This window comes from Trachemys scripta, chromosome 3 (genome assembly GCF_013100865.1).
Source record: "Trachemys scripta elegans isolate TJP31775 chromosome 3, CAS_Tse_1.0, whole genome shotgun sequence".
In the NCBI taxonomy this organism is placed as follows: domain Eukaryota; kingdom Metazoa; phylum Chordata; order Testudines; family Emydidae; genus Trachemys; species Trachemys scripta.
This window is the reverse complement of record NC_048300.1, coordinates 67,938,142-67,963,795: the sequence shown is the minus strand read 5'-3', so window position 1 is coordinate 67,963,795 and position 25,654 is coordinate 67,938,142. Positions and strand designations below refer to the sequence as shown.

Here is a 25,654-nt window from a genome sequence, read left to right as displayed (position 1 = left end):
CAGGAAGATACTGTATTTGTACACATTTATTTAAGCAATTGTGTATCTTAACTTACATTTATTCAGATTCTTAACTTTTAGTTTTTATTATGTTAGAAAATGGTGAACTATGCTTTTCTTATTTACTAGATGATGATTTATTTCTACGGGAATGGTGTATTCAGTATCAAGTCAGCCTTTATGTATTCCAGGGGATAACAACTATTTGGCAGATCATCTGACCAAAAGAGTGATGCTAACGTCTGAGTGGTCCCTAAAAGACTTCATTTGGCATCAGTTCTTTCAAAAATGAGTTGTCTTATGGGTAGATCTGTTTGTGACCAGGGAAAACAGGAAGTCTCGCAGCTTTTGCTCTCAAGGGGCAATGAGTCTGAGGTCTAGATCCAACACTTTTCCATGAGTGTATGCCTTCTCACTACTTCCGTTTAGTCCAAGGATCCTTTGAAAAGTGAGGCAAGACAAGACATGTCTGTTTTGAATAGCTCCAACATAGCCACACCAATTTTGTTATTCAGCACTTCTACCTCTCCTGAACTAACCGTGGATAACATTTCTATCTCTGCCAGATATAGTCTCACAAAATCATGGTCTAGTCCTTCATGCAGACCTGTTGCCTCTACATCTGACAGCATGGCTGTTGCATGGCTAACATCAGTAGACAGAAGTTGCTCTGCACAGGTCTGAGATTTGCTTTTACAAAGCAGAAAGCCCTCCACTTGGCACAAATATGGTGCAGAATGGAAACATTTTTTCTCTTGGGCAGCTCAGTGACAGCTTAGCCCATTAGGATCTTCAATTCCTGATATATTGGATTATATCTTTAAAGCATTCAGGATAATCGGGTAGCTCGATTTAAGTGCATTTAACAGCAATATCTGCTTATCACCAACCCATCCAAAATTACTGTGTCTTTTCACACACTGTTGCTCACAGGTTCCTGGAGGGGTTATTACACATTTTCACACCTGATACGGAAAGTTTTCATACTTGGGATCTGAGTTTAGTACTTACCTAGTTGATTGGTTGGCTGTTTGAACCCATGCCATCATGTTCACTTAATCACCTGACCATCACTGTGGTGTTCCCAATGACAATCACTTATGCATGGAAATTGTATGAAATTCAGGCTCTGATTGCTGGTCCTCTATAGACAGTCTTCCATACAGACAGAGTAATTATGAGTATGACTAAACTGCAAAAAAAAAAAAAAAAAACCCGTGTCAGCATGCCTCAGAGCCTGAACCAACTGACTTGGGCTCACACAATGGGGCTAAAAATAGCAGTGTAGATGTTCCTATTCTGGCTGAAGCTTGGGCTCTGAGATCCTTAGCCCCATAGTGCTTCCAGGGCTCTTTATATTCTCTCTCTTCTGGGCGGAAACCCCTTTGTTCTTCTGTGCAAAGTCACAGCAACAAGATGGAGTTTGTAACCATCTGGGCAAGTCACATGTCCATGAATGATTCAGCTTTTTGCAGGCCAACGCCATTGTTTACATGTTAGTTTGAACATTCCCAGGAAAGCTCAGATGTGGATTGGCATCTCCCAAAGTCCATTGTCAGTTAAATGTTTCTTGATTGGGCACTTACTGAGAATAGTCCTTTCTCAAGAACCTGACCAAATGCTTCACTGAGGCTACTTAGAATCAAACACATTGGGATACAAGTACATAGCCAATATTCATAACTTCAAATACAAAAATGATACACACATACAGACAGCATAATCATAACCAGCAAACTACAACTTTTCCATAGACACCCCACTTGACCTCCTCTGTACAAGACCTGGTGAACCATAGGACCCTGGTTGCAACAAAGATCTATACAGTCACAGTTCTTGTCAATAACGTCACACCATGATCCACCCTTCATCTCTGTAGCTCTGAGTTTTTAACTGGGATTCTGTGCAGTGAAGGAACTGAGGGGTGGTTGGGAATGCTCTGCCCTTTATGTGCTTGGGGAGGGGAGTGCACAAGGGCATCCAGGGCACGTGTGCAGTGCCAAATGGACACTGCTGATTAGAACATTCTGAACTCCAGCATATGGGGTGCATGTATGCTAAGAGTTGAGTCATAATGTACAAAACATCTCAAAGAACTACAGTTACTGTAAGGTAAGTAACCTTTCTTTTCTTTTACAAAGCAGTGGTTGTTACTTATACTTAAAAGTAACTATTTTATTTTATTTTATTTTATTTTATAGCTCCGTTCCATCCTCAAAAAATGATAGCCAGGTAAATTTAACTTTTAAATGCTATCTTTTGCCTAATGTTTTAACTAACTTTAACTCAGAAGTTATTTCTCACTTCTCCAAAATAGTGATTTGATACAAATTTAGTCCAGTCAGAAGGAAAGGTCAGTGGACTTTAGCCAACCCTTTCTTTATTCTTCTATATATTTGTGTTTTCTGGAGCTTTGTGAAATGCATGTTTCATGCCCAAGCTAGAGTTTTTTTTAGTGAGTTTGGATAAAAATTTCAATATACCATAAAATGTTATGGCCTATCATTCAGTCTGTAAAATGCGTTGTTATTTCACAAAATTTGCCAAAGCTAGTATAAACAAATTACATATTTAATCATTTCTCATGCCCTCCCTCTTTCTTTTTTTCTGTGAGAGGGATTGTGTTTGGCTGGGAAAATATGGAAACGAAAAGAACATTCACCTTTATTGATTATGGACCAAATTCCGGACACTGTTCCATCTGTATGTGGAGCCTGCCAAACAGGCACAGCCTGGTTGGACTCCACAGCAGTGGAAGCCTATTTATGTCCTTGGAATGAGGGGTATTGTGCTCAGCCGCCTCTGAAAGAGCAGCTACACAGTTACCCAAACCTGCCCCCCTACTCAGGAGCAGATTCCAAGATCCTAAGGGTACTTCACTGCAATTATACACACTCAGCTGGCCCATGTCAGCTGGCTCAGGCTCGTGGGACTCAGGCTCACGGGCTGTTTAACCGTGGTGTAGATGTTCAGGCTCGGGCTGGAGTCCGGACTCTGGGACCCCACGAGGGGTTGAGTTCCTCCGTGGCTGACTGATATGAATCACATAGTTGATCAGAAATGGTTGTGTCTTTGAGGAGCAAAATCCAAGGACAGTCAGGCTGAAGACCCGTAGCAATCATGGAGGCACGAGAAAAAGATACATATTAATATCTCCCTGCTAAGAGACTAATTTGTTGTTTCTTTTTAGAGTTAAGTACCTATTTCTGATCCCTCTTTTGCCATAGTACAGCAGGATTGTAAAGTAGCATGGGCCGGGTAGAATAAGAGAGACTATGGTATGTGAAGTACTGCTGTGGAACGAATAGAAGAACTGAAAGGAAATAATTCCCTTTCTATGAGGAGTGGATCTGGATCCCCTCAGTCGCCATTGCCCACTTAAGTCAATGGGGGTTTTGCTTTTGTCTGAGTAAGATCAGGCTCAAGACTTAATTTTGACATTGTCCAAATTAATGCCTCTTTATATGGTATTGTTACTACATTCTAGTATACATCTAGTCACCAAAAGAAATCGGACCACAGTGACAGTATATAAACGTGTTTATTAACAAAATATTATCATTTGCCTTTTTTATTTGCTAGGAGTTAATCTTATGGATATACGATCCAGAAAATGCAGAACCCTCTGAACTGAATCACAGTGCAACATCTCCACCACCGGTATGTTAAAATAGCTCTATATTTTCTTTTAAAAACATTGTATTGAAAGTGCAGGTCTACTCTGAGAAGTTACTAATTAAAAATGGCACTGTCTTATTCATTAGATATGCTGCCTATGTGCATCCATAATCATTTCAACTTAAGGGAGTGACAAAAATAAGTTTTTGGTGCTTTTTGTTCCAGTTAATACTGCAGAGGTGACACAACTATGGGGGAGTGAGGTGGTTTTGTTTCCATCTCAGCATTAAAAACAGAATTGTTAGCTAAATTCCAGTGGCAGAGCTAAATTCTACCATCAGAACACTTCTGTTAGGGTCAGAATTTAGCCCACAGCTGTTTTGCTGCTGGTGGTGGTAGGTGAGAAGGAAAGATCCAAACTTGACTTTCTCATTCTAGAGTGAATTTGCATGGCTGACACTCAGAAAAAAACTCTTTTTACTTTTTGTCTAAATAATTATGATACGGCAGTAACAAGACATAATAAACAGTGAACCCATTATGTCATTTTTATAGAACTGAATTTAACAGTAGAACTAGACTTTACCATTTAAGGAAGTGCATTTTGGCCCTGATCCCACAAGCTGATACGTGCAGATGGATTCTTGCACCCAGTAGGAATCCATGTGAGCACAAGGTTCTTCCCACATGGATCAGCCTGCAGGATTGGTATATGCAGTAAACATTGTCAGAGTATGCACTCCTGATGCCTTTGTGGGGTGATTGATGATATTTAGCCTTTGGCATCATACCTAACGTGAGGTGTGCATCCATGACCAAGGGATGCCCTTTAGGAGTTATTACTTTATTATAAATTGCCATGCTGAATTGCTTCTCTTTGGCATCTTTTAATATTCATTTCATAAATGTGTTGATTTGCCTCAGAGTTACTAGAATTAAAATTATATTATTAATTCAAGTACTGGAATTTGGAGAAGAACATAAAATTTTCATTATTTTCGATAAACTTTTATTATTAGATTTCTGTGTGTTATTTTTTTTAATTTCCTGCTATATATACTTTAGGATATATTGCGAAGAAAGTTAATTTTGGTTCCAAATATACTATATTCTAATGTGGATAAAATGTGTAAATGTGTTTAATAATGCATCCTTATTTGGAAGTGTACTTTAGAATGTTATTTAAAGAGTATTTTAACCCTGAGATTTTTCATATACAACCTTAAACTATATTGACATAAAAATGTATGATAACTAACAGCCTTTATTTTACTTAAACAGTATTCTAAGACACTTAGCAAGCAGTTTTGGAATTTGGGACAGGAACCTGTTGTTCAGACCTATTTTAGAAATACCGAATACTTTGCTACTGCATTTCCAGAGTTGGGGTACTGTATTTCATTTAATTTTTTCTGAACAGAATTCCATTTAAAATGATTTTTCACACACCCATCTGATTGCACATTTATAGCTATGTAGATATATTATAATGTAAGCATCTTACAAAACACTCAGTTTAGTTGGTAATGTATACTGTAGGAAAAGATACTGAAAGTTTATCATAATGACACCAACTAGTACAGAAATAATTAGTGGCCATATTGTAGACGCTGGCAGAAAAACCTATGGGGAAAATAACAGAACTTTCAGGGAACCTAATGGAGTGTCCTTCTAGTACTCTTGTCAGTATGGAAGGGGTTGGGAATTTGCAAAGAGGGCAGTAGCCGCCAAGCCTCTTTGGATTCTGGGAATCTGTTGGGAATTCTCCTTTCAATTTCAGACTCTGGGGGGAGAGCTTACCCCTCTGCAATGAATTATATATAGGCCCTCCTGACCTCTTTCCTAGGTGCAAAGTACTTTGGTGGCTTGGTGCCAAAGAACTCAACTGGAAAAAGCCTTTCAAATTCCTTTGATCCAAATGTATAGTAATCACTGATGTACCTTGCCTGGGGAAGGAAGCCCACAGATGCCTACACAATATGGCACATCTTTCAGTGGCTTTCATTGTGAGATCACAGTGCCCCAGCTCCCCAAAATATGAAAGCTCACTTAATGCTATTGTGGCCTCTGAACCTCATTTTCTAGTTTTAGATAGCTTTTGTGTGTGAGTCTGTATACCCTTTCTTCCTTGAGGGACGAGCCTGTCATCTCCCAGCATGGTTAGTCAGCCCATGCTCCCCCACCAATTTAGCAGTTAAATCTAAATTATAATTTCATTTAAATAAGAAACTGTTCATTATTTTAGAAAGAGAGAAGAAACATTAAAAACAAAACATATGTTTGTTCTCATGTAAACCATGGCCTCGATCCTGTACCTCACTACACAAATGCGCCACTGAACATGCATGAACACCATTGGGCAGTGTATTGCAGGACTGGGGCCTAAGATTGCACAAAACATCATTATAATGGGCTGAGAAGCTTACTTATCAAGCTTATGGGTAGTTAGCATTTCAAAGGTCAATTTTCCTTCCCCCAACTCATGTCAGTTCCCTGGAGCTCACAGTCTGTTTGTGGTACTCTGCTGAATGCAGCACCTTCTTAAAAAATAAGTATCTCAGTCAGATACTCCTTCCTTTTCTCTTTCCTCCAAGTTATGTTTCTTTTCTTATTGGCTAGTTTTCAAGCCCTGTTTGAAAATAGCACTTTGGATCATTCCCTCTCACCAGGGCAAACCTGTGTGGTGAGTAGGTCATCATCTTCTCTCATCCCTCCATATAGAATTGTTAGCTCAATACACACTCTACAGAGCATGTCTTGGCTGTTTCTTCTTTCCAGCAATCCACTGAGTCTCCCTGTGAAAGTAATATAAAGTTTCTCCCAAAGACGAATCTGACATTATAGAAAATTTCTAGTGGATGAGAACATCCAGATAATGGTAATTCATATGTCCAGGCATAGCTGACTGTTAAGAATACTTTAGGGACACTGCTTGGTTATCGCATACCTCTTTCTATTCCCCTCAGTGTAGTGGCAGTGTGCTGAACCGACAATGAAGCCCTTCTGCAGTATTTCTTTTGGTATTTAATTTTTTGTCAGTAGGAATATTAATCTTAACCCTAGGACTCTCCAACTGTCGATTTCTCTACTTTCTTCACTGTTTGCTCCATCTTCTGGCACATATTAATTTTAATTTCTAATGCTATAATATTTACAAAACTATGTAATATATAACAGAAACACTAAGGGCCAAATTCAACAGGGATGTAAATGATATTATAATGTATACGTTGGTGTGAGCTGATCAGAAAATAGATATGTGGTGAAGGAGAATAACTTGCACTGATTTTTTTATTCAGTGGATGTGCAAAGCAAGTGTGTTTTCCATCAATGTGGTACTCTGCGGTAACAACATTCTGCCCTGCACAAATGCTCATTGAAGTTAGTGGGAATTACACAGGCTTACCACAGGGCTAGATTTGGCCCCAGGAGTATTGACGATGATTCTGTCTTAAAGTGTAGCGGGCTCTTTTGTTAGCTGCATTCCTGAAACATGCGCCCCATCTGTCCCTTTGACTTTTAATTTGCAGTTGTTTTTACACACTCTGAATACCATATTAAAACAAATTGCACTAATTTTCATCTTACTGCCTTTTTCTAACCAGTTTACACTCAACAAGTAACTTACACCACTGTTTACATCCCTGTTACATTTGGGTTAGAAACTGAATTTGGCCTACTGTCATCTCTGTGAAACATCTTTTTCAATTGGATCTCATCCATTTCATCACTAGGTGGCAATATAGCAACACATCATTATATCAAAGAAATTTATCGTCAGATAAAGGCTTTCTCTAATATTTGCACTTACTTAACCAAAGGAATAGAAGCATTTTTGGCAAATTGGGTAAAATCCTTTTATAAATGATGGCAGTTTTAGTAAATTGCTGTTATGGTGAAATGAGTTGTAATATCTATTTTCTGTCTTATTTTTAACCTCTTCTTTCTCTATATGGTAGTAGTATGAAGAACCAAATAAAAGAGAGTGGAAAAACAAGATCGCTCGTCATATAGAGTAATAGGGTTTGTTTCTCCAGTAATGCTGATGCATGCTCACATAGAAAGTTTTATTACTTCATTCTTCTTCTGTATGGACCAAATTTGGCCTTTGAATACATGCATCCAATTTGCATTGAAATCAATAGCAGTTGCATGTGTATATCTAAAGACAAAATGTGGCTGTTTTTTCTCATATTCAACTATCTCACCTCCGTTATTAAAACAGCCCTATTTTTATAGAATTCTGGAAGTTTGGATACCTCTACCACTAGCTAAACATTGAACCAAGTGAATTTGTGACCAAATAATTCATATCCTGATTATTAACATGTTATTAACATACATTTTTCATCCACTAGTGTCATCAGTGTCACCTAAAGTTAGGAAACTCATTTTGTAAAGTAATGCAGTTTTTATTGTCATGGCAAAAGTGACTGTAATAATGGCTCTATCTGCTGTTGCCACAATAATCCATGATGTCATAACCAGTCCTCGTGCTCCCAGCTCCACAGAATATACATTTCTTGCCTGTTTATGTGAGACCATTCAGAGATGTGTGATTCCCAGCATTTACTGAAGCACTGAACATTAGAGGCCTGGCTGCCATTGCAGGTTAAAGTCCCACTGAAGGCAGATTTTGGTCTCTCTCCCTCCCCCCACCCCCAATTTTATTTTAATTTTATATTTTACATTTGGTAAGAATGGGGGAATAGCAGGAAACAATTTGGAAAAGTGGTATGTCCCTACAAATAGAAATGGTTGTGATCAGGAATGCACAGCTTGTGTATAGCAACAACAGTACCACTACTCTAATAGCTGCTGGCATATGTGCTGAACACTGTGACTGTAGGGTGTGCCTGAGAATATTGTGACTTGAAAAATGTTAAAGGTTTAGAGAAATTGTTAAAAAGAAATGGGAAATAAATTGTTTTGGAGTTGCTACAAACTCTGAAATTTGTCAGGAATTATTTTTCTTAATGAATCTGATATAAAGTTTAATTCTTGCCAGTTTATCTGTCATTTCTTCCATTTTCAGATTCTGGAAAATTAATGTACCTGCAATGTTAGATGACATCATAACTAATATCCATGGAAGGGCAATAGCTTTTCAGGATTGTTTTGTTCTAGATAGTCCCTTTATCATTTCCAGGCCTGAAGAGCCATTTCCTAACAATGTAAGTGACAATTCCCTCTGTTCCCCAGCTGGTAGTGAGCCCTACATTGAGTGGTCTGCATGTTTTCCAACAACTGCACTTTTGTTGTCAGAATTTGGAACTTTCCATACAAATGATGGATTTATAACTTATAAAGAAATCAAAGCTCCATCACACATTTTGGACTTTGACTTAAGTCACAACGTAACTGATATTGTTTTAACTGATGATGGAATCTTATTTTTAATAATGGGGACAGTTTACAAAAGAGAGTCCAATCGGTTTTTTAAACTTGGACCTGAATACAATCTACCAGAAACGGGAATAACTGGAATACAGTCAAGACTTTGGTGTTCATCTGAATATCCAGTACAGGTAAGTCACACACAATTCTTGTTTTACATTTTGAAATATGAAAGTGCTTCACTAGGCCTGGGGATTAACCCACTGGTCCCCTGATATAATAATAGGTTTGGAATTAGAAGTGCACTGAGTGCAACAAATTAATTTTCAGGTCATTTAAAAATAAGTACCTGATGCTACAGTTGGCTCTACATGGGTCCAGAGGAGTACCCACATGGAGCTAGTTCCAGGATGAGGACTTAAGTTTGTGAATATGATGTCCCAGGTCTATGAACCCAGGCCTAGGAGTCCCCAGACAGCAGCTGCCTGCTGGTCTCCACCTAATGTCTTCTGAAATCTGATGGCCCAAGAAGCTAGTAGGACTATAGCCTCACCCAAGACACTAATATTGGGGGATCACCCAGCTCCACCAATTGGTCCAACCATGCTATTTAAGCCAGAAGGAGGCACAGGAAGTTTGTCTGAGCAACAAAGTGATTCCCTGTTGTGGCTGCTTTGGACCTTGCTTGTGCCTGCCTCTGGCACCCATCCCTTTTCCTGCTCTACTGGCTACTACCTGACCCCTGCTTTTGCTCCTGTTTACACCATGCTCCTGCACTGTGCTTGATCCTTGCCTCTCCTCTAGTTCCTGCCCTTATGTCTTACCTCCAATCGTCAGTTACCACTTTTGGCTCTGACCCCAGCCTCTAACCAGGGCTGGCTCCAGGCACCAGCTGAGCAAGCTGGTGCTTGGGGCAGCAGATTGTTGGAGGCGGCGTTCTGCCCAATCCTAGGGCGGCACGGCCACTTTTTTTTTTGTTTTGTTCTTATTCCGCTCCGGCTGCCCTGTAGGGGGCGGCGGCGCGGAGAACCAGAGCACTCTGCAGGGCAGTCCTCTTCCTTCCCTCCCCGCCGACCAGAGTGGAGCCCTCGCGGCAGGTGACTGGAGGCGGTGCAGCGGGAGGGGCCGTATGGCAGCTCCCCTGCTGTAGCCCTGGCTGCCCCCTTCTCTCTCTCTCTCCCGCCCGCTCCCTCCCTCTCTCTACTAGGCCAGACCACCTACTTCCCAATCCATAACAGCAACTTGACTCTAGTGTAGCTAGGCTAATTACATCAGCTGAAAATCTTTTTTACTTTTTAATGGAGATACTGGTATCATTTATGCAAAGTTTGAGAGGGAATAGTTTGTACAGTGTCTTAAATGTACTATTTATCTAATAGCTTTGTTCAATTTTTATTTTTTTTACAGAGTGGAAGAAAATTAAGTACAGTAGCAATATGGACACCAAGTGAACAATATCTAGGATATGATGGCAATGTGTTTATTAAAATAACAGATACAACGAAGCTAAAGAGGGTCCTAGATTTGCCAATGGCCGCTTCTTTATCTATAGGCACTGTTTGCTATGACTCACGCCCATCTGAAGTTTCGTTGCTGATGGCCTGCATTGGGTGCAGCTCCTCCAGGGTGTTTTATCTGTCAGCTTATAACGAAGACCGAGATTTGTGGGTCCTGAGAGACTTTTCCTTAAATGCTCCTCCCCAGGGTTTTATGCAAATGGCATTTGTATATTCAGCATCACCATCTATGCTGATGTGGAACAAGGAAAAGATCTATTATAGCTATAAAAACAACACAGTTAATGGATTTGTTATAGTATCTGGGTTAAATCAGACACTATCGGAAGTATCTCGAGGGAGCACTATTCACCAACTGGTTATTGGTTAAGTATATTACATTTGAATACATAATAATTTGGGTATAAGACAGCAACTTCAGAAATAAGGGGATCCCTGAAGATATCTCTTTTCTTGATGATTATAGCAATTATGTATTTGATTAGATTAATTGGTTCAGAAGGACTGAAATCTACCATTTTTAGATGAATAGGCATATTTAAATTATAGTTAACAAAATTTTGCCCTTCAAGTATTGCCACATGGATCCCCATTCTTGAGAGTTGCATGCCACAAGTAGGGAAGCTTGAAATCTTCTAGCCAACAGTATCTATTGGGGCAATACATGCATCTTCCTCAAGACCAGGAGAATATAAAGGACTGCAACCACCCCTCAGTTCCTTCTGATTCCCTACAAACAATCCTTCTGATTCCCTACAGGACTTAACAGTATCTTGTACACATTTTTCCATCATTTTCCCACCTTATTAGTATTTTTAGTATTAGTAAAAACAAAAACCTTTTATGTGCCATTGTGGGCATCATTGGGCATTCCCCCCCCCCCCAAACACACATTCACTCTCTGCCATGGTAGTTTTATTTTGGTCCAGCCCCACTAAACAGTTTCTTCTGACGGTACAGTTGATTCTGTAGATTCTATTGTCTTAGCCACCACCAAGAAGATTGGCCGTATGCCTAATGTGTTATGCAATTTCATAATGTCAGACATTGATGTTCATGTCTGATGGCTGAAATGCCTTAGTGTGAGGCACAATATAGGCAGAAGCTTCATGTCTTTTTCAATACCATTCCCCAAAGGTCTAGAGATGGGAGTGCTGCCTTAAATTCTTACTGTTGAAGGATTTAAGGCCAACTTGAGTAAGTGTGGTGCTGAGTGTCTGACTGCATTCACATTGAAAGGCACCTTAACATCATAGCTATATTTGCCTTAAGTAAGCACCCATGCTTTGTAAAATTGGTGTAGAGAAATCCCTTGACTATTTCTATCAAAACCAGATTATAAAAAGTTGGAGCTAAGGTTTTCTCTGCATTGAGCTCTACTAAGAAGGCCCAGAGGTTGAACAGAATGACTTTCTGGTGCCTAGACTTTGTCTTTTGAACAGTGGGAGAGAGAAAAAGTACAGGAGTTATGACTCTGACTTGACCTTCACTAGTCTCACTTGGCATTGGGGAAGGTGAGGAAGCAGAGTGCCAAAGCTGGCTGTGTATTCAGTAGTTCCTAAATGTGGAAGGAAACTGGTGTGGGTGATGTCCCAACTTTGTGCCCTTTGGTGCTGAGATCTGTGTATTCAAGCCCTTACACTTCTTGTGCTGTGCAGGAATCTGTGATATTCAGTGCCAAGGAGGCTCATTGCATCTTATCTCCATTTGCCATTGCAGTGAGCCTTCCATGTCAAGACATTTACTGGAGTAAGTTAGGCGTCAACATTTTTCTTGTTGCACAATCCCCTATGGCACATGAGCTCTGAAATAAGGTCCCTTGGTGGCCCTAGACTGTTCAACTTTCACGGGCTCTGGATCTGTTCATCCTTTTTTTCCTGGACCTGTGCTTATTCCTTTGATGACTCTTTTCTGGGTTCTGTTTGGCTCTTGAAACATAGAATATCAGGGTTGGAAGGGACCTCAGGAGGTCATCTAGTCCAATCCCCTACTCAAAGCAGGACTAATCCCCAATTTTTGCCCCAGATCCCTAAATGGCCCACTCAAGGATTGAACTCACAACCCTGGGTTTAGCAGGCCAATGCTCAAACCACTGAGCTATCCCTCCTCCCCCATCTCATAGCTTACGGTTCTCTGGAACATCTCTGCATTAGTGGAAACTGATCTTCTGGCCTTGTTCATCTGAATGGCCAGTTTAGCCTTATGGCAAAAGATTGATCTCCCATGAAATTCCAGAAGGGGCCTGTGACAGGTTTGAGCACTGAAACCCTCTTGGACCTGTCATCTGATGCATTGAGACTACCTCTGAACCCATTTTCTCTGCCAGTTTGGGCCTCCAGAACCCTGCCTTGTTGAGCCAGATACACCAGTCTGCTCCAGCACAGACCCAGGGTCTGAACCACGTGCTCCAAAACTGCAGACTTAACTGAAAACAGCTTAAGAAGTGCTCCTGTCTCCAGTACCCAGACATCCAACTGCCAATGGGATCCAAACCCCATATAAATCCGTTTTACTCGGTATAAAGATTATACAGGGTAAACTCATAAATTGTCCACCCTCTATAACACTGATAGAGAGCTATGCACAGCTGTTTGCTCCCCCAGGTATTAATTACTTACTCTGGGTTAATTCATAAGCAAAAGTGATTTTATTAAATATAAAAAGTAGAATTTAAGTGGTTCCAAGTAATAACAGGCAGAACAAAGTAAGTTACAAAAGTAAGTAAAATAAAACAAAACGCGCAAGTCTAAGCCTAATACATTAAGAAATACATTAAGAAACTGATTACAGATGAAATCTCACCCCCACAGATGTTCCAATAAGCTTCTTTTGCAGACAGGACTCCTTCCTAGTCTGGGTCCAGCAATCACTCACACCCCCGTAGTTACTGTCCTTTGTTCCAGTTTTTTTCAAGCATCTCTTTGGGGTGGAGAGGCCATCTCTTCAGCCAGCTGAAGACAAAATGGAGGGGCTTCCAGGGCCCTTTATATTCTCTCTCTTGTGGGCGGAAACCCCTTTGTTCTTCTGTGCAAAGTCACAGCAACAAGATGGAGTTTGTAACCACCTGGGCAAGTCACGTGTCCATGAATGATTCAGCTTTTTGCAGGCCGACACCATTGTTTACATGTTAGTTTGAATGTTCCCAGGAAAGCTCAGATGTGGATTGGGGTTTCCCAGAGTTCATTGTCAGTTAAGTGTTTCTTGATTGGGCACTTACTGAGAATAGTCCTTTCTCAAGAAGCCGACCAAATGCTTCACTGAGGCTACTTGGAATCAAACACATTGAGATACAAGTACATAGCCAATATTCATAACTTCAAATACAAAAATGATACACACATACAGACAGTATAATCATAACCAGCAAACTACAACTTTTCCATAGACACGCCCTCTGTACAAGACCTGGTGAACCATAGGACCCTGGTTGCAACAATGATCTATATGGTCACAGTTCATGTCAGTAACATCACAGGGCCTTCTCAGAGAGATCCATTCTACCTGGCTGAAAAGACTATCCAAAAGCATTACATTATTCATGCATGTTTGATACCTGACAGAGGTTACAGTAACTGACAACCTCTTGATATTCTACTAGGTCCGAAGTAGCTTCAGCTGTATGTCTCTGTAATATTTCCATAACTGACATAAATAGCGCTGCTTTTAGGAGTCCAACACATACCTTTAACCTGTAGATTTGCTGCGTATTTTGGGAGAGCAGTCATGGAAGTATTAATTGAATAATTGTGGAATGTGAGTTTACTGCTTGCTCATCTCCCAGGAGTGTTGATCTGTATAGGCTGCACTTGAAAGAGAAACAAATGCATTAGCTGTAGTTCTTTGAGATAATTGACTCTATGGATCTATACCCCTTGCTCTCCTTCTGCACTTCTTCTCACTTCTACAGTCTCTTCTTTGGATTCCTGGGGTGGTGATTGGGACCAGGTACTGGGCGAGACACCATAGTTAAGGCTGTGTTAAGTTTTTCACTTAAAGTAGAGATTCAACCTCTTTGTTTTGTATGATGAATACAGTGTATGTTCCCCTAGTTGACAGCACATAATCTGTGACAAAAGACTAAGTTTTCTGAGAATTTTAAAATAAATCTGTCCATTAGTTTGAGTTAAACTAATTAAAAATGGGCCCATTAAGAAATTTGTCCTGGTCTCATCTCTTTCTATTCTTCTAGGTAAAAATAATAATTGCAGTCGAAAAAGCACCGTTTTTCTCTCTCACAGGCTGAGAATCTCTTCAGCTGGGTCTATATTAGAAACTTTTGCCAGTATGATAACATGTTATGGGTGTGATATTGATTATATTATTTTACAACATTCCTATACTGGCAAAAATCCTAGTATAGGTGCAGTTATACCAGCATAAAAATGCTTTTATTTGTATAGCTTATTTTTCTCAAGGAACCAGGATAAGCTATACTGACAAAAGTACTTTTTTGCCAATATAAACTGCATCTATCATAGGAATGTTTGCTGGCATAGCTTTCTAGTGTAGACCTTAATTTAAACACAAGTCACTAATCTGATCTTTAAAACAAACATAAAAAAGTATTTCTCCTCATTCATCATAACTATTTGTTCTTCTTCAAGTGATTGTCCTCATGGAGTCGTCTCTTGGGGTGCATGTGCGCAGTGCTTGCAGCATTGGATTATTTTTGGCCAACAGCATCCATTGGGGCCACACCTGCATGCCAGATCCCTCATGCCCCCCTCACACCACAGCCTGAGTGCATAAAGGGCAGAGTGGGCCCAGCCATCCTCAGTTCCTTCTTACCAACTGTGGCAGCAATTTGGAACTCTTTGCAGTGTCTGCCTGCTTCTCTATAACTCTATTGCAGTTAGTGTTCATGATTAGTTAGTAGAGTTGCAGGTAGGTAGTTAATTTTTAGTTTGCTTCTTGGCTTTAAAAAGGAAAATATTCATTTTTAATAGATAATTAGTAGATTTGGAGCTCTGCCCCTCCGCTCCTGCTACTGGGACTTGAATGGAAGCTAAATCTCTGGGATATAAGACATTCCCCTCGTGTGATGCTTCTATGCCACTCAATGATAGGTATTCTTAAGTGCCTTTTTGTTGTTGTTTAGGCAGGGGGTGTATCCCTGACCATTGCTCCATCTGCTGTTTTTTTTCCAGGTCAACTCAGAAAGCTAGAGACTTTTGCCTAAATTTATCAAATCTTCTGCTTGAAGGGGACCCTGCTCCCAGGATCCTCTTCAGCCAGGTTTAAGTCACGTCAAGTTATGCTCACACCATTCATTCAGTATGGCCACACCGATTTGGCAGCATCCCAACAGTACCCAGCACCTTGGTAGACAACACATTGATGCCTACAGTAGTCGGCACCCATCTATGGTGTATTCAGCACCAAGTGACCTGTCCATGGGTCCTGTAGTGAAGTCCTTGCTGGCTCGTACAATGTCAGCAGTGCTAACTAGGCTTTCAGTCTTCAAAATCATGATATATAGAGCAGTTGAGACATCAGTACCATTTACTTCACCTGTTCAGCCACACTGGGAATCAGGGAGGGAGTCCAGAGACTGCTCTTTGAGCGGGAGAAAGCATGGGTCTTTCAGGGAGCAGCCATCCTGGTATCCTTTTCTGTGTCCACCAGTCCAGTATCCATATACTTATCAGTCATAGCCCTACTGGGTGCCTTGGGGTAGGCAGCCATGTGTCTGCAAGCCAACATTCTCTACCCTCTTTCTAGGATTATTTCCTTTCCCCTGAAGAGTTAGAACAATCAATTGGCAGATGTGGAGGAACAATTGTTCCCAGCTGCAATTTTGTCATCCTTCCCTGATGAGGCAGCCAATCCCTCAACATCCTCTACTGCAGACAACTTAAGGTCTTCCAAGACCTGATGATGAAACATATGACGGAAACCTTTGACATCCTACTGGAAGTAGTGCAAGAGAAGTCACCCAAACTACTAGACATTCTGCTCCTTTCCATGTCTGGTAGACTTGCCATGTCTATTCATGAGGGATTGTTACGATCTGCAAAGGACTTATGGCAGAGTCCAACATCAATAACTGCCACTTCCAAGAGGGTGGATAGATAGTACCAAGTTCCTCCTAAGGACTCAATGTACTTTATTTACAACAAGTACCTGGCTCACTCGTAGTGGCTGTTCACGAAAGATCCAAGCAGACATCAGTGAAAAAGAGACTGGGTGTGCACAGCAAAAAACCCGATTCTTCTGCCATTCTCCAGATGCACATTATTGACCAGGTACTTCAGTCTATATTGGAAGAAATTTTCTCAGTTTTATGGAAAGGCTCTGACAGAAGCACACAGAAGAATTAAAATCAATCATGTTCAGGGGGCAACTGATGTCTAGAACATCCCTATAGACTATTTTGGATGCATCTGAAACAGTGTCATGGCTAAATCTGTACCATAGCCAGATAGGTAGCAATATGATGATCCTCCTGGCGCCAGTCAGCAGGAATATACAAGGAGAGCCAAACCATAGCAAAACATCTTCCATTCGAGGGCTGCACCCTCTTCAATTCAAAGAGCTAGGAAGCCCTCAGGGAACTCACTAAGGGACTTTAGAGCCACTTTGCATTCTCTAGACTTGCACATTCCAACCCCAAGGAGGAAGCAAGTTGGACCTCAAACCTCCTTCAGACAGCATCCCTCTAATCCTTACTATTATAAACCTGTAACTGAATGGTCTTCCCCTTTAAGAGACAAGGGGTCTGGGGCCAGCCAGCCCTTTTCAATTATCAGATACAGTTGGGAAGGGGTCAAGTGTTCTCTATAAAGGGCTGAGAAGACTCAGCTGAGAGGGAGTGGGGTCTACAAGAGCAAGGTTGTCTCCTGTGACTAGCCTTGGAACAGAGAGAGGGAAGCAGAATGAAAGGCTTTTAAGTCCCAGCATCCAGCTTTGATGTGAGTTTTGTGTTACTTTGCAAGTTTTGTTATATCAATAAAGCAGTGCTCTGGAAGAAGGGCCTGAAAGACTCTGGGCATAGAAGTGAGTCCTTCGTGGGCTACAGAGACTGCCCAGCAACTCTCAAACCCACAGGGGGCATTGGAGCTACCAAGGGATAAGCAAATGTTTCAACACAGATGACCCATCATCTCTTTCTCAGCTATGGTGTACCTGATGTCTTCCTCTCAACAGCAATTTTCACACCCCAGTCTAGAGCCTAGTAGAACTTTTGGAGGATCTCTACCCCTTTTCCCCCATTTTGGCAACTGCTATTATTTTTTCAGGAAGCCTGGAGTAGGTTCACTATAGCACAGTGGTCCAAGAGATGTCAGCAATGTCTATTGCATACAATTTCAGTCCCGTCCTATCTACCACCCATCATCCCTGTCCTTCAACAGTCCCTGTCACAAAATACTGTTGAAACAAGAGGTGCAGTCTCTTACTTCATGCATGTCAGAGCAATGGAAGAGAGGCCCTTAGCGTTCAGGGGCAGGGAGTTTTATTCCCTTTATTTTCTAAAGGAGAAAAGGGGCTGGTGGCCTATTTTGGACCTTTGACATCTCAACAACATACATCTGCTCACAAGAAATATCTTCTGATTGCTACCAGGAACATCTCACTATCTATACAGGGTCCTGCCCTTTGATATTTCAGTAGCACCAAGGTTATTCACCAAGTATTTGGCAGTCATAACAGTTCACTTAAGAAGATAAGGAATCCAGGTCTGTCCAAATCCTATTGATAGTTGATCCAAGGAGTCACCATATGAGGTAATCAACTCGGAGCAAGTAACCTTCAAGCTCTTTGCCATACTAGGCCTCAAAGCCAAAGAAAAATCCACACATCTGATACAAAGCGTAAAGTTCATAGGAGCCGTGTGAGATTCCAGGTAAGTAAGAGCTTATCTTCCACAAGAAAGATTCCAAACTATATTGGACCTCTTCAGCCAACTTCAGGCTTACCGAAAGACATCTGTAAGAGCATGCCAAAGGCACATTGGACATATGGCCTCATGCATCTATGTGACACAGTTTTCCAGACTTCATCTATGCTTCATGTAAAGGTGGTTGGAATCAGTTTATCTTCCCAGCAGGCACTACATGGACATGATGGTCACAGTCCCACAAGGAATCCTCTCCTTTTTAAACTTGTGGGAAAAGGCTACTTCAGGTGTTAAAGGAAATACCCTTCTTTGCATGTCTGCCTGCCAAGATTCTGATAAATGCCTCCAAGGATGAAGAGCTGTGTGATGGGTTCAGTCACAGAAACTGCATTTGGACTGTCACCTGATGTGCTGGAATTACCTCTGAGCCCGTTTTCCCTGCCAGCTTGGGACTTCCAGAACCCTGCCTTGTGAGCCAGACACGCTAACCTGCTGCAACACAGACCCAGGTCTGGTCCACGCCCCAAAAGCTGCAGACTTCAATCGAAAATTGCTCAGCAGGTCATCTATCTCCAACACTCAGACACCCAGTTCCCAATGGGATCCAAACCCCAAATAAATCTGTTTTACTCTTTATAAAGCTTATACAGGGTAAACTCATAAATTGTCCGCCCTGTATAACATTGATAGAGAGATATGCACAGCTGTTTGCTTCCCCAGGTATTAATCACTTACACTGGGTTAATTAATAAACAAAAGTGTTTTTATTAAATATAAAAAGTAGAATTTAAGTGGTTCCAAATAAGAACAGGCAGAACAAAGTAAGTCACCAAGCAAAATAAAGCAAAAACACGCAAGTCTAAGCCTAATGCATTAAGAAACTGATTACAGGTAAAATCTCACCCTCAGAGATATTCCAATAAACTTCTTTCACAGACTAGACTCCTTCCTAGTCTGGACCCAGTCCTTTCTCCTGGTACAGTCCTTGTTAGTTCCAGCAGACGTCTTAGGTGGAAAGCAGGGGTGTTCTCATGATTGGCAACCCCTTTGTTCTGTTCCACCCCCTTTTATAGCTTTGGTAAAAGGCAGGAATCTTTTGTCTCTCTGGGTCCCCACTCCTCCTTCTAAATGGAAAAGTATCAGATTTAAGATGGATTCCAGTATCAGGTGACACAATCACGTGTCCTGTGAGACCCCAGCCTCCATTCTTCCTGGGCTAGCTAACACGTACACAGGAAGGTTTGTAAGTAAACAGAGCCATTTACAACCAATTGTCCTGGTCAATGGGAGCCATCAAGATTCTAAATCACCATTAATGGCCCACACTTTGCATAATTACAATAGGACCTCAGAGTTATACTTCATATTTCTATCTTCAGATACTAGAATGATACATACATACAAATAGGAGGAATATATTCAGTAGGTTATGACCTTTGTTATGATACCTTACAAGAGACCTTTTTCATAAAACATATTCCAGTTACATCATATTCACACTCATAAGCCTATTTCCATAAAACATATGGAGTGCAACGTCACAAGCTCATCTATATCATCTTCAGACGCAGGTTGACTCAAGAAGTTTGTACATAAATGCCCTGGAACTCAGAGCTATCTGCCTGGTATGCAAAGCATTCCTTCCTCAACTCCAGAGAGCCACAATCCAAGTGGTGACAGATAACACCACGACTATATATATGTCAATAGACAAGGAGGAGTCAGGTTCTCTCTGCTTTGTCAGAAAGCCATTTGGCTCTGGACTTAGTATATTCGTCACCAGATCTTGTAGTTGGCTCTATATCTTCCAGGTGTGCAGAACTCACTACTAGATTACCTCAATAGACAGTTCTCAGACAACTCTGATGGTCAATCAGGGATCCAGTATTGCAAAGCTTATAGTGGGGATGCCTGTCTAAGACCTATTTGTCACAGACCAGAACAAGAAATGCCAAGCATTCCACTCCAGAAGAGGCTCCAATCCAAGGTCCCTATCAGATGCCTCTCTCATCCTCTGGACACCAAAACTGATATATGCCTTCCTACTGATCCCCAGGATTCCTGAGGAAACTGAGGCAAGATGCTGGATCAATAATCATGATGGGCCGAGCAGTTCTGGCATTTGGATCTGGTGAACCTCTTAGCACAGCCATCAATCACTTAGCTACTCTGCCCAACATAGTCTTGCAGAACAATGGTCAGATCCTGCACCCAGACCCAGCATTGTTACATCTAACAGCCTGTATCCAGGCTGGCTTACATGCACGAGAAAAGTTCAGAACATTCTACTCCAAAGGGGAAAGCCTCAACTAGAGTGACTTATAAAGCTGAGTGGAAGAGATTTTCTATGTAGGCATCTTAGCATGAGTCGTCTCCCCTGACAACACCCATTTCAGCAGTATTTTGTTATTTACTTGCCCTGAAATAATCTGGCCTGTTAGTTCCATAAGGTCCATCCAGTAGCAATATCTGCAAACCACCCTTCTATCCAGGGCCACTCTGTATTTTCTCAATCTATAGTTGGCCAGGACCTTAAGGCAATTCCTTGAGGACGTTAGTCATATTTCCGCTCCCCCCCCCCAGTTTAGGAGCCCCTCTCTCTTGGGACCTCAATGCAGTATTAACAAGGTTGATAGGTCTCCTCTTTGAGCCCTTAAATCTTGTTTCCTATACCACTTATCAATGAAGACTGCTTTTTTTAGTGGCCATTAGATCAGCTGGAAGAGTAGAGGATATTCAGACCCCCATAGTAGGTCCCCCATAAACAGTGTTTCATAAGGACAGGGTTATTCTCAGCACTCATCCCAAGTTTCTGCCCAAAACTGTTTGAGTTCTATATGAAACAGTTTATTAATCATCCAGTTTTCTTTCCCAAAACTGACTCAACCCCAGGGGAAACTTAATTTAATGTACTTGATGTAGTAAGGGTACTGTCATACTACCTGAACAAGACAAAAATCATTCAAGAATATGCCTAGACTGTTTACAGCCTTTGTTGATAGGATTACTGGTCAGGCAATAGCCTCACAGAGATTATCAAAATCGGTCTCTGTCTATATAAGTGCATGTTTCAAACTAGCCAAGTTACAGCCACCTAGCCACATTAGAGCTCATTCCACTAGCACCCAAGCAGACTCTGCTGCCTATTTGAAGAATGTCCTTATCTCTGAAATTTTGGGGGAGCTATGTGGAGCTTGGTCCACACATTCACAAGATATTGCTCTTTGGTAGAGGCTTCCAGATCAGTCCATTTTGGTAGGGCTGTCCTTTAATCATTGCTTAAGTGGAACTCCTTGTACACACCTCCAAATAAAAAGGCAACTGCTGTGAATCACCAAGAGTGGAATCCATGTGGACAAACATTCAAAAAGAAAAAATGGTTATTCATTCTACAATAACTGTGGTTCTTTAAAATGTGTCATCCACATGGATTCCACAACCTACCCTCCTCTTCTGCCAGTACAGAATCCTACTGCTCTGAGATAGTGTCTTGGCAAAGGAACAGAGATGTTTTGGTCTACTTCGCTCTCAGCATTGGGGGGCATGAGGACATCCAGAGCACAGGCATGACCTGAATACATGCAGCTGCCCAAGAGAATTCAGTCTCACACACATAGTGTGTATGCACATTGAGAGGGGTCCATGTGAAGTACATATTTCAGAGAACCACTGTTACTGTAAGGTAAGTAACCACTCTGTGATGGACAAAAATGTTCATTATCAAATATACTTGATGACGAATGGATGCACAGTATCTAATCTTTCATTAATTAAAAAAATAAAAACTTGTATCTTCATGTTTGTGAAGAAAATGTGAACCAGGGTTGCTCATTTCTGTATCGCCATGGTCACAGAAACCTGGTTGTTCACTCCTACTCTTTTTCCCACCTCCACACAGTCTCCCTCATTCCCTGCTCCCATGCAGCACTTTTCATCCTGAACGATCCTAAAGCACTTCATTATTTAGATACTTACAGCATCATCTGTGTGTTAGAGGACAGCACCCAAAAGGCACAGATCACACTGCATGACAATATAATGAGCAGGAGAAAATTTGGCTAGGAACAAATACTATGTTTGTTGAAAGTACAATAGAAATAGAAAAACAAATCTATATTTTTTTAAAGAATTCGTATTTTCATCATCGGTATGGAAATTTAAAGGACACAGGTAAAGATGACTCTTCTTTTTCCTTCCTGCAGACTATTTCGGGAACACTGTGATAAAGATGAAAAACAATATGATGATTTTTTTTAAAGTTGAAATGAAAGATGCTGTGGAGCTCCCTGAATGGCAAAAGAAAAGCAAAAACATAGTCCTTTACTTGAATCCATCTGGTAACCTATATATGCTGTTTATCAATGGTTCTAGTATACACCGTGAGGACTATCCCTTGAAAACTGAAATGTTTAGTTACTCACATGGTTTTCAAGATATTTGCCCATATGTAGTATTTAAGCACAGCATGGATTTAAATGTCTATTACCTGGACATGGGAGATGAAGTGACATTTTGGGCTCAAATAATCTATATAGAGAATCTGGGCTTATCCACAGATGTGGAAATCTACAGGCCAGAATTGCTGATGCAGACAACATATGTCGATTATGAAATAGCTCGTGGAATCTGTACTAAAAACCAGGTACGTTATATTAAAATGGTCCCTGTATACAATACAATTTGCTTTCTAACTACAATATATTTAGCATAATTTGCAGTATATATATCTTCATATAGACTTCCATTCTTTGCTTTCTTTGGGCAATAGACTGGGGGTGGGGGGTGTTCAGGGGGGGGGGTGGGGCCGCTTCCCATCCCCACAAATTCCTTCCCTGGCAGATTTGCTGCTGTTGAGGCCATGACAGCTCTTGCCAGCATAAATCCAAGATGAATCAGCCCTTAATTTTCTGCTATATTAGATATATGAAATAAAAAATAATCTTTGCAGTTTAAATATAATTATTAGCTTTCTAGTTTAGTAAGAAAAGGAGCTAGTTTTGGAATCTGAATTATGGGAGTCACCACAAGTTTTTGGAAGCCAAATATCTCGTAGCTTTGCAGAAGTATATTTACAAGATAGGGGATGGAGCTTTAAAGAAGCTTGTTCCCCAAGAGAGAAAAGGGACTGATTTAGTAAAGGGCCTTATTTGAATAAGGGCTTTTCTACACAGTGGGAAATGAACACTACCAGGTTGCAAATTCTAAAATGTACTAATGTGTTGTGCATTAATTGGTCCATGTAGACCCTGCTAGTGCGCACTAAAGGTTTCTCATGCACTTTAATGAAGTACTATGTTAAAACACTCTAGGGAACCTTTAGTGTGCACCAGCAGGGCCTACATGGACCTGTTAATGCACAACACATTAGTACACTTTAGAAATCACACCCCGTAGTACACAGACAAGCCCTAAGAGGAAATTTAAGACTGAGTTTGTTCATTTTTTTGAACATTGTAAAACAAACTGATGGTTGTTTGTTTCACAAATAACATACAATGAAAAGATTGATTTTTTTTAATATTTGTTATACATTTATTCAGTAAGAAGACAATAACTTTCATTGCATTTCATCAGATCCCCATCTGTGTAGTGTGATTGGGTGAAAAACAGGCTAGTGTTCTTTATATAATTCAGAAGAGATAAACTGATGAGCTCATAATGTTTCAGACCTTCACCAGGAACCCAAAGAGCCCACTGAAATAGTATCTTTAGTGCTAGATATTATGCCATATATACTGTTGTGACAGGTGTTTTACTAGACAGAGCCCACTGATGCTGGTCTTCATCCCTGCTTATCTTTTCTAAGGTGTGCTCTGTCTCATGAAAATGTCCGTGATCAAAGCAAAGATTTTTAAAGAATTTTTCCTAATTATCATTCCTCATCATTCTGTCTCTTTTAGACAATAAAATTTTACCATAAAATGGACTACAACCTTGAACCTAATTACACAGCAGCATTGTAAGTACTGTGTGTTTGTTAAAGATACTTAAGATGATGTAGATGGTAATTTATACATATATTGAATATCACAGTCCATTGGTTCTGATTTAGTATAAATTAAAAGTGTTTTAAATCCATAGATTTAAAGTGTTAATTGAGTTTATCTGCTTTGCTTTTGAAATGTAAAGTTGTATATTTCAATTTTATTTTAAGAAGGTGGGCCTGATTTTAATCTAATGTACACAATATAATCTCATTGATTTCAACGGAGTTGCATCTGATTTATGATACAATAATGTAACTAAGGCCCCAGTTCTAAAATCTCACCCTCTCTGATGTCTCATGAATGTCTAGCAGTTAGACTAAGATCAGCCTGGCCAAAACAGAGCTCTTAATCTTTCTCTGCAATCCCTCCCTGCTACCTATTTTCTCAGTCACCGTGGACAACATCACCATCTTCCTATCACTTAGGCGTGTATGTCTTCTTTTACTTGGCCCTCTCTCTAGATTCTCACAGGCTTGTGTAAATCTTGCTTCTTCTTCTTGCATAATATCTCTAAGATGCAACCTTCCTCTGTCCACACAGCTAAAACACTTGGCAAGGCCTTCATCATCTCAACTATTGCTACCTCCTACCCTCTATCTGTGACAAATGCAGTCTTGTCCCACTTATATTCATTCCAAACACTGCTACAAAGATCATATTCCTAGCTTTTTGCTTTTTCCATGTCACCTTCTCTTTGCATCCCCTCCAGTGGCTCCTCTTTCTCTGTCACCTCAAACATAAGCTACTTGCTTTTGCTTTCAGGGCCCTTTACTGCTTATCTGCACCCTACCTGTCATCTCTGATGTGCTCTCAAGATGTGACTTCCACCTCTCCTCTGCTAATGGTGCCAGCCTCCATTTTTCAGCTTCTTAAGTTTTCAAACAAGCACCTTTGTTAGGGTTACCATACGTCCGGATTTTCCCGGACATGTCCGGCTTTTCGGGGCTCAAATCCCCGTCCAGGGGGAAATCCCCAAAAGCCGGGCATGTCCGGGAAAATCGGGAGGTCAGCCCGGCCGGCGGGGAGCCGGGTCAGCCGGGCCGGCGGGGAGCCGGGCCGGCGGGGAGCCGGGTCAGCCGGGCCGGCGGGGACCCCGGCCGGCGGGGAGCCGGGTCAGCCGGGCCCGCGGGGACCCCGGCCGGCGGGGAGCCGGGTCAGCAGGGCCGGCTTTAGGCCGATTCAGCCGATTCGGCTGAATTGGGCCCCGCGCCAAGAGGGCCCCGCGCTAGAGCTGTTCACCCCGCCCACTTCCCCCTCCTCCCCAGCCCTGCACGCCCCGCTCCCTCCCCTGCTTCCCGCGAATCAGAGATTCGCGGGAAGTCTGAGACTAAGCAGCAGGGGCGGGCCGGCCGGCAGCA

The 25,654-nt window shown here is 41.3% G+C and overlaps 1 protein-coding gene across 1 annotated transcript in view; it reads left to right on the top strand.

Moving 5' to 3' along the window:
- Positions 1 to 25,654, top strand: part of CATSPERE (catsper channel auxiliary subunit epsilon) — a 68,182-nt gene that overhangs the window by 37,408 nt on the left and 5,120 nt on the right. Inside the window, exons 6-12 of the mRNA XM_034764996.1 lie at positions 2,202 to 2,232; positions 3,583 to 3,660; positions 4,900 to 5,006; positions 8,654 to 9,146; positions 10,363 to 10,837; positions 22,512 to 22,951; positions 24,210 to 24,268. Of these exons, the coding sequence (XP_034620887.1) occupies positions 2,202 to 2,232; positions 3,583 to 3,660; positions 4,900 to 5,006; positions 8,654 to 9,146; positions 10,363 to 10,837; positions 22,512 to 22,951; positions 24,210 to 24,268 (1,683 nt within the window). The remainder of the gene's footprint in view (positions 1 to 2,201; positions 2,233 to 3,582; positions 3,661 to 4,899; positions 5,007 to 8,653; positions 9,147 to 10,362; positions 10,838 to 22,511; positions 22,952 to 24,209; positions 24,269 to 25,654) is intronic.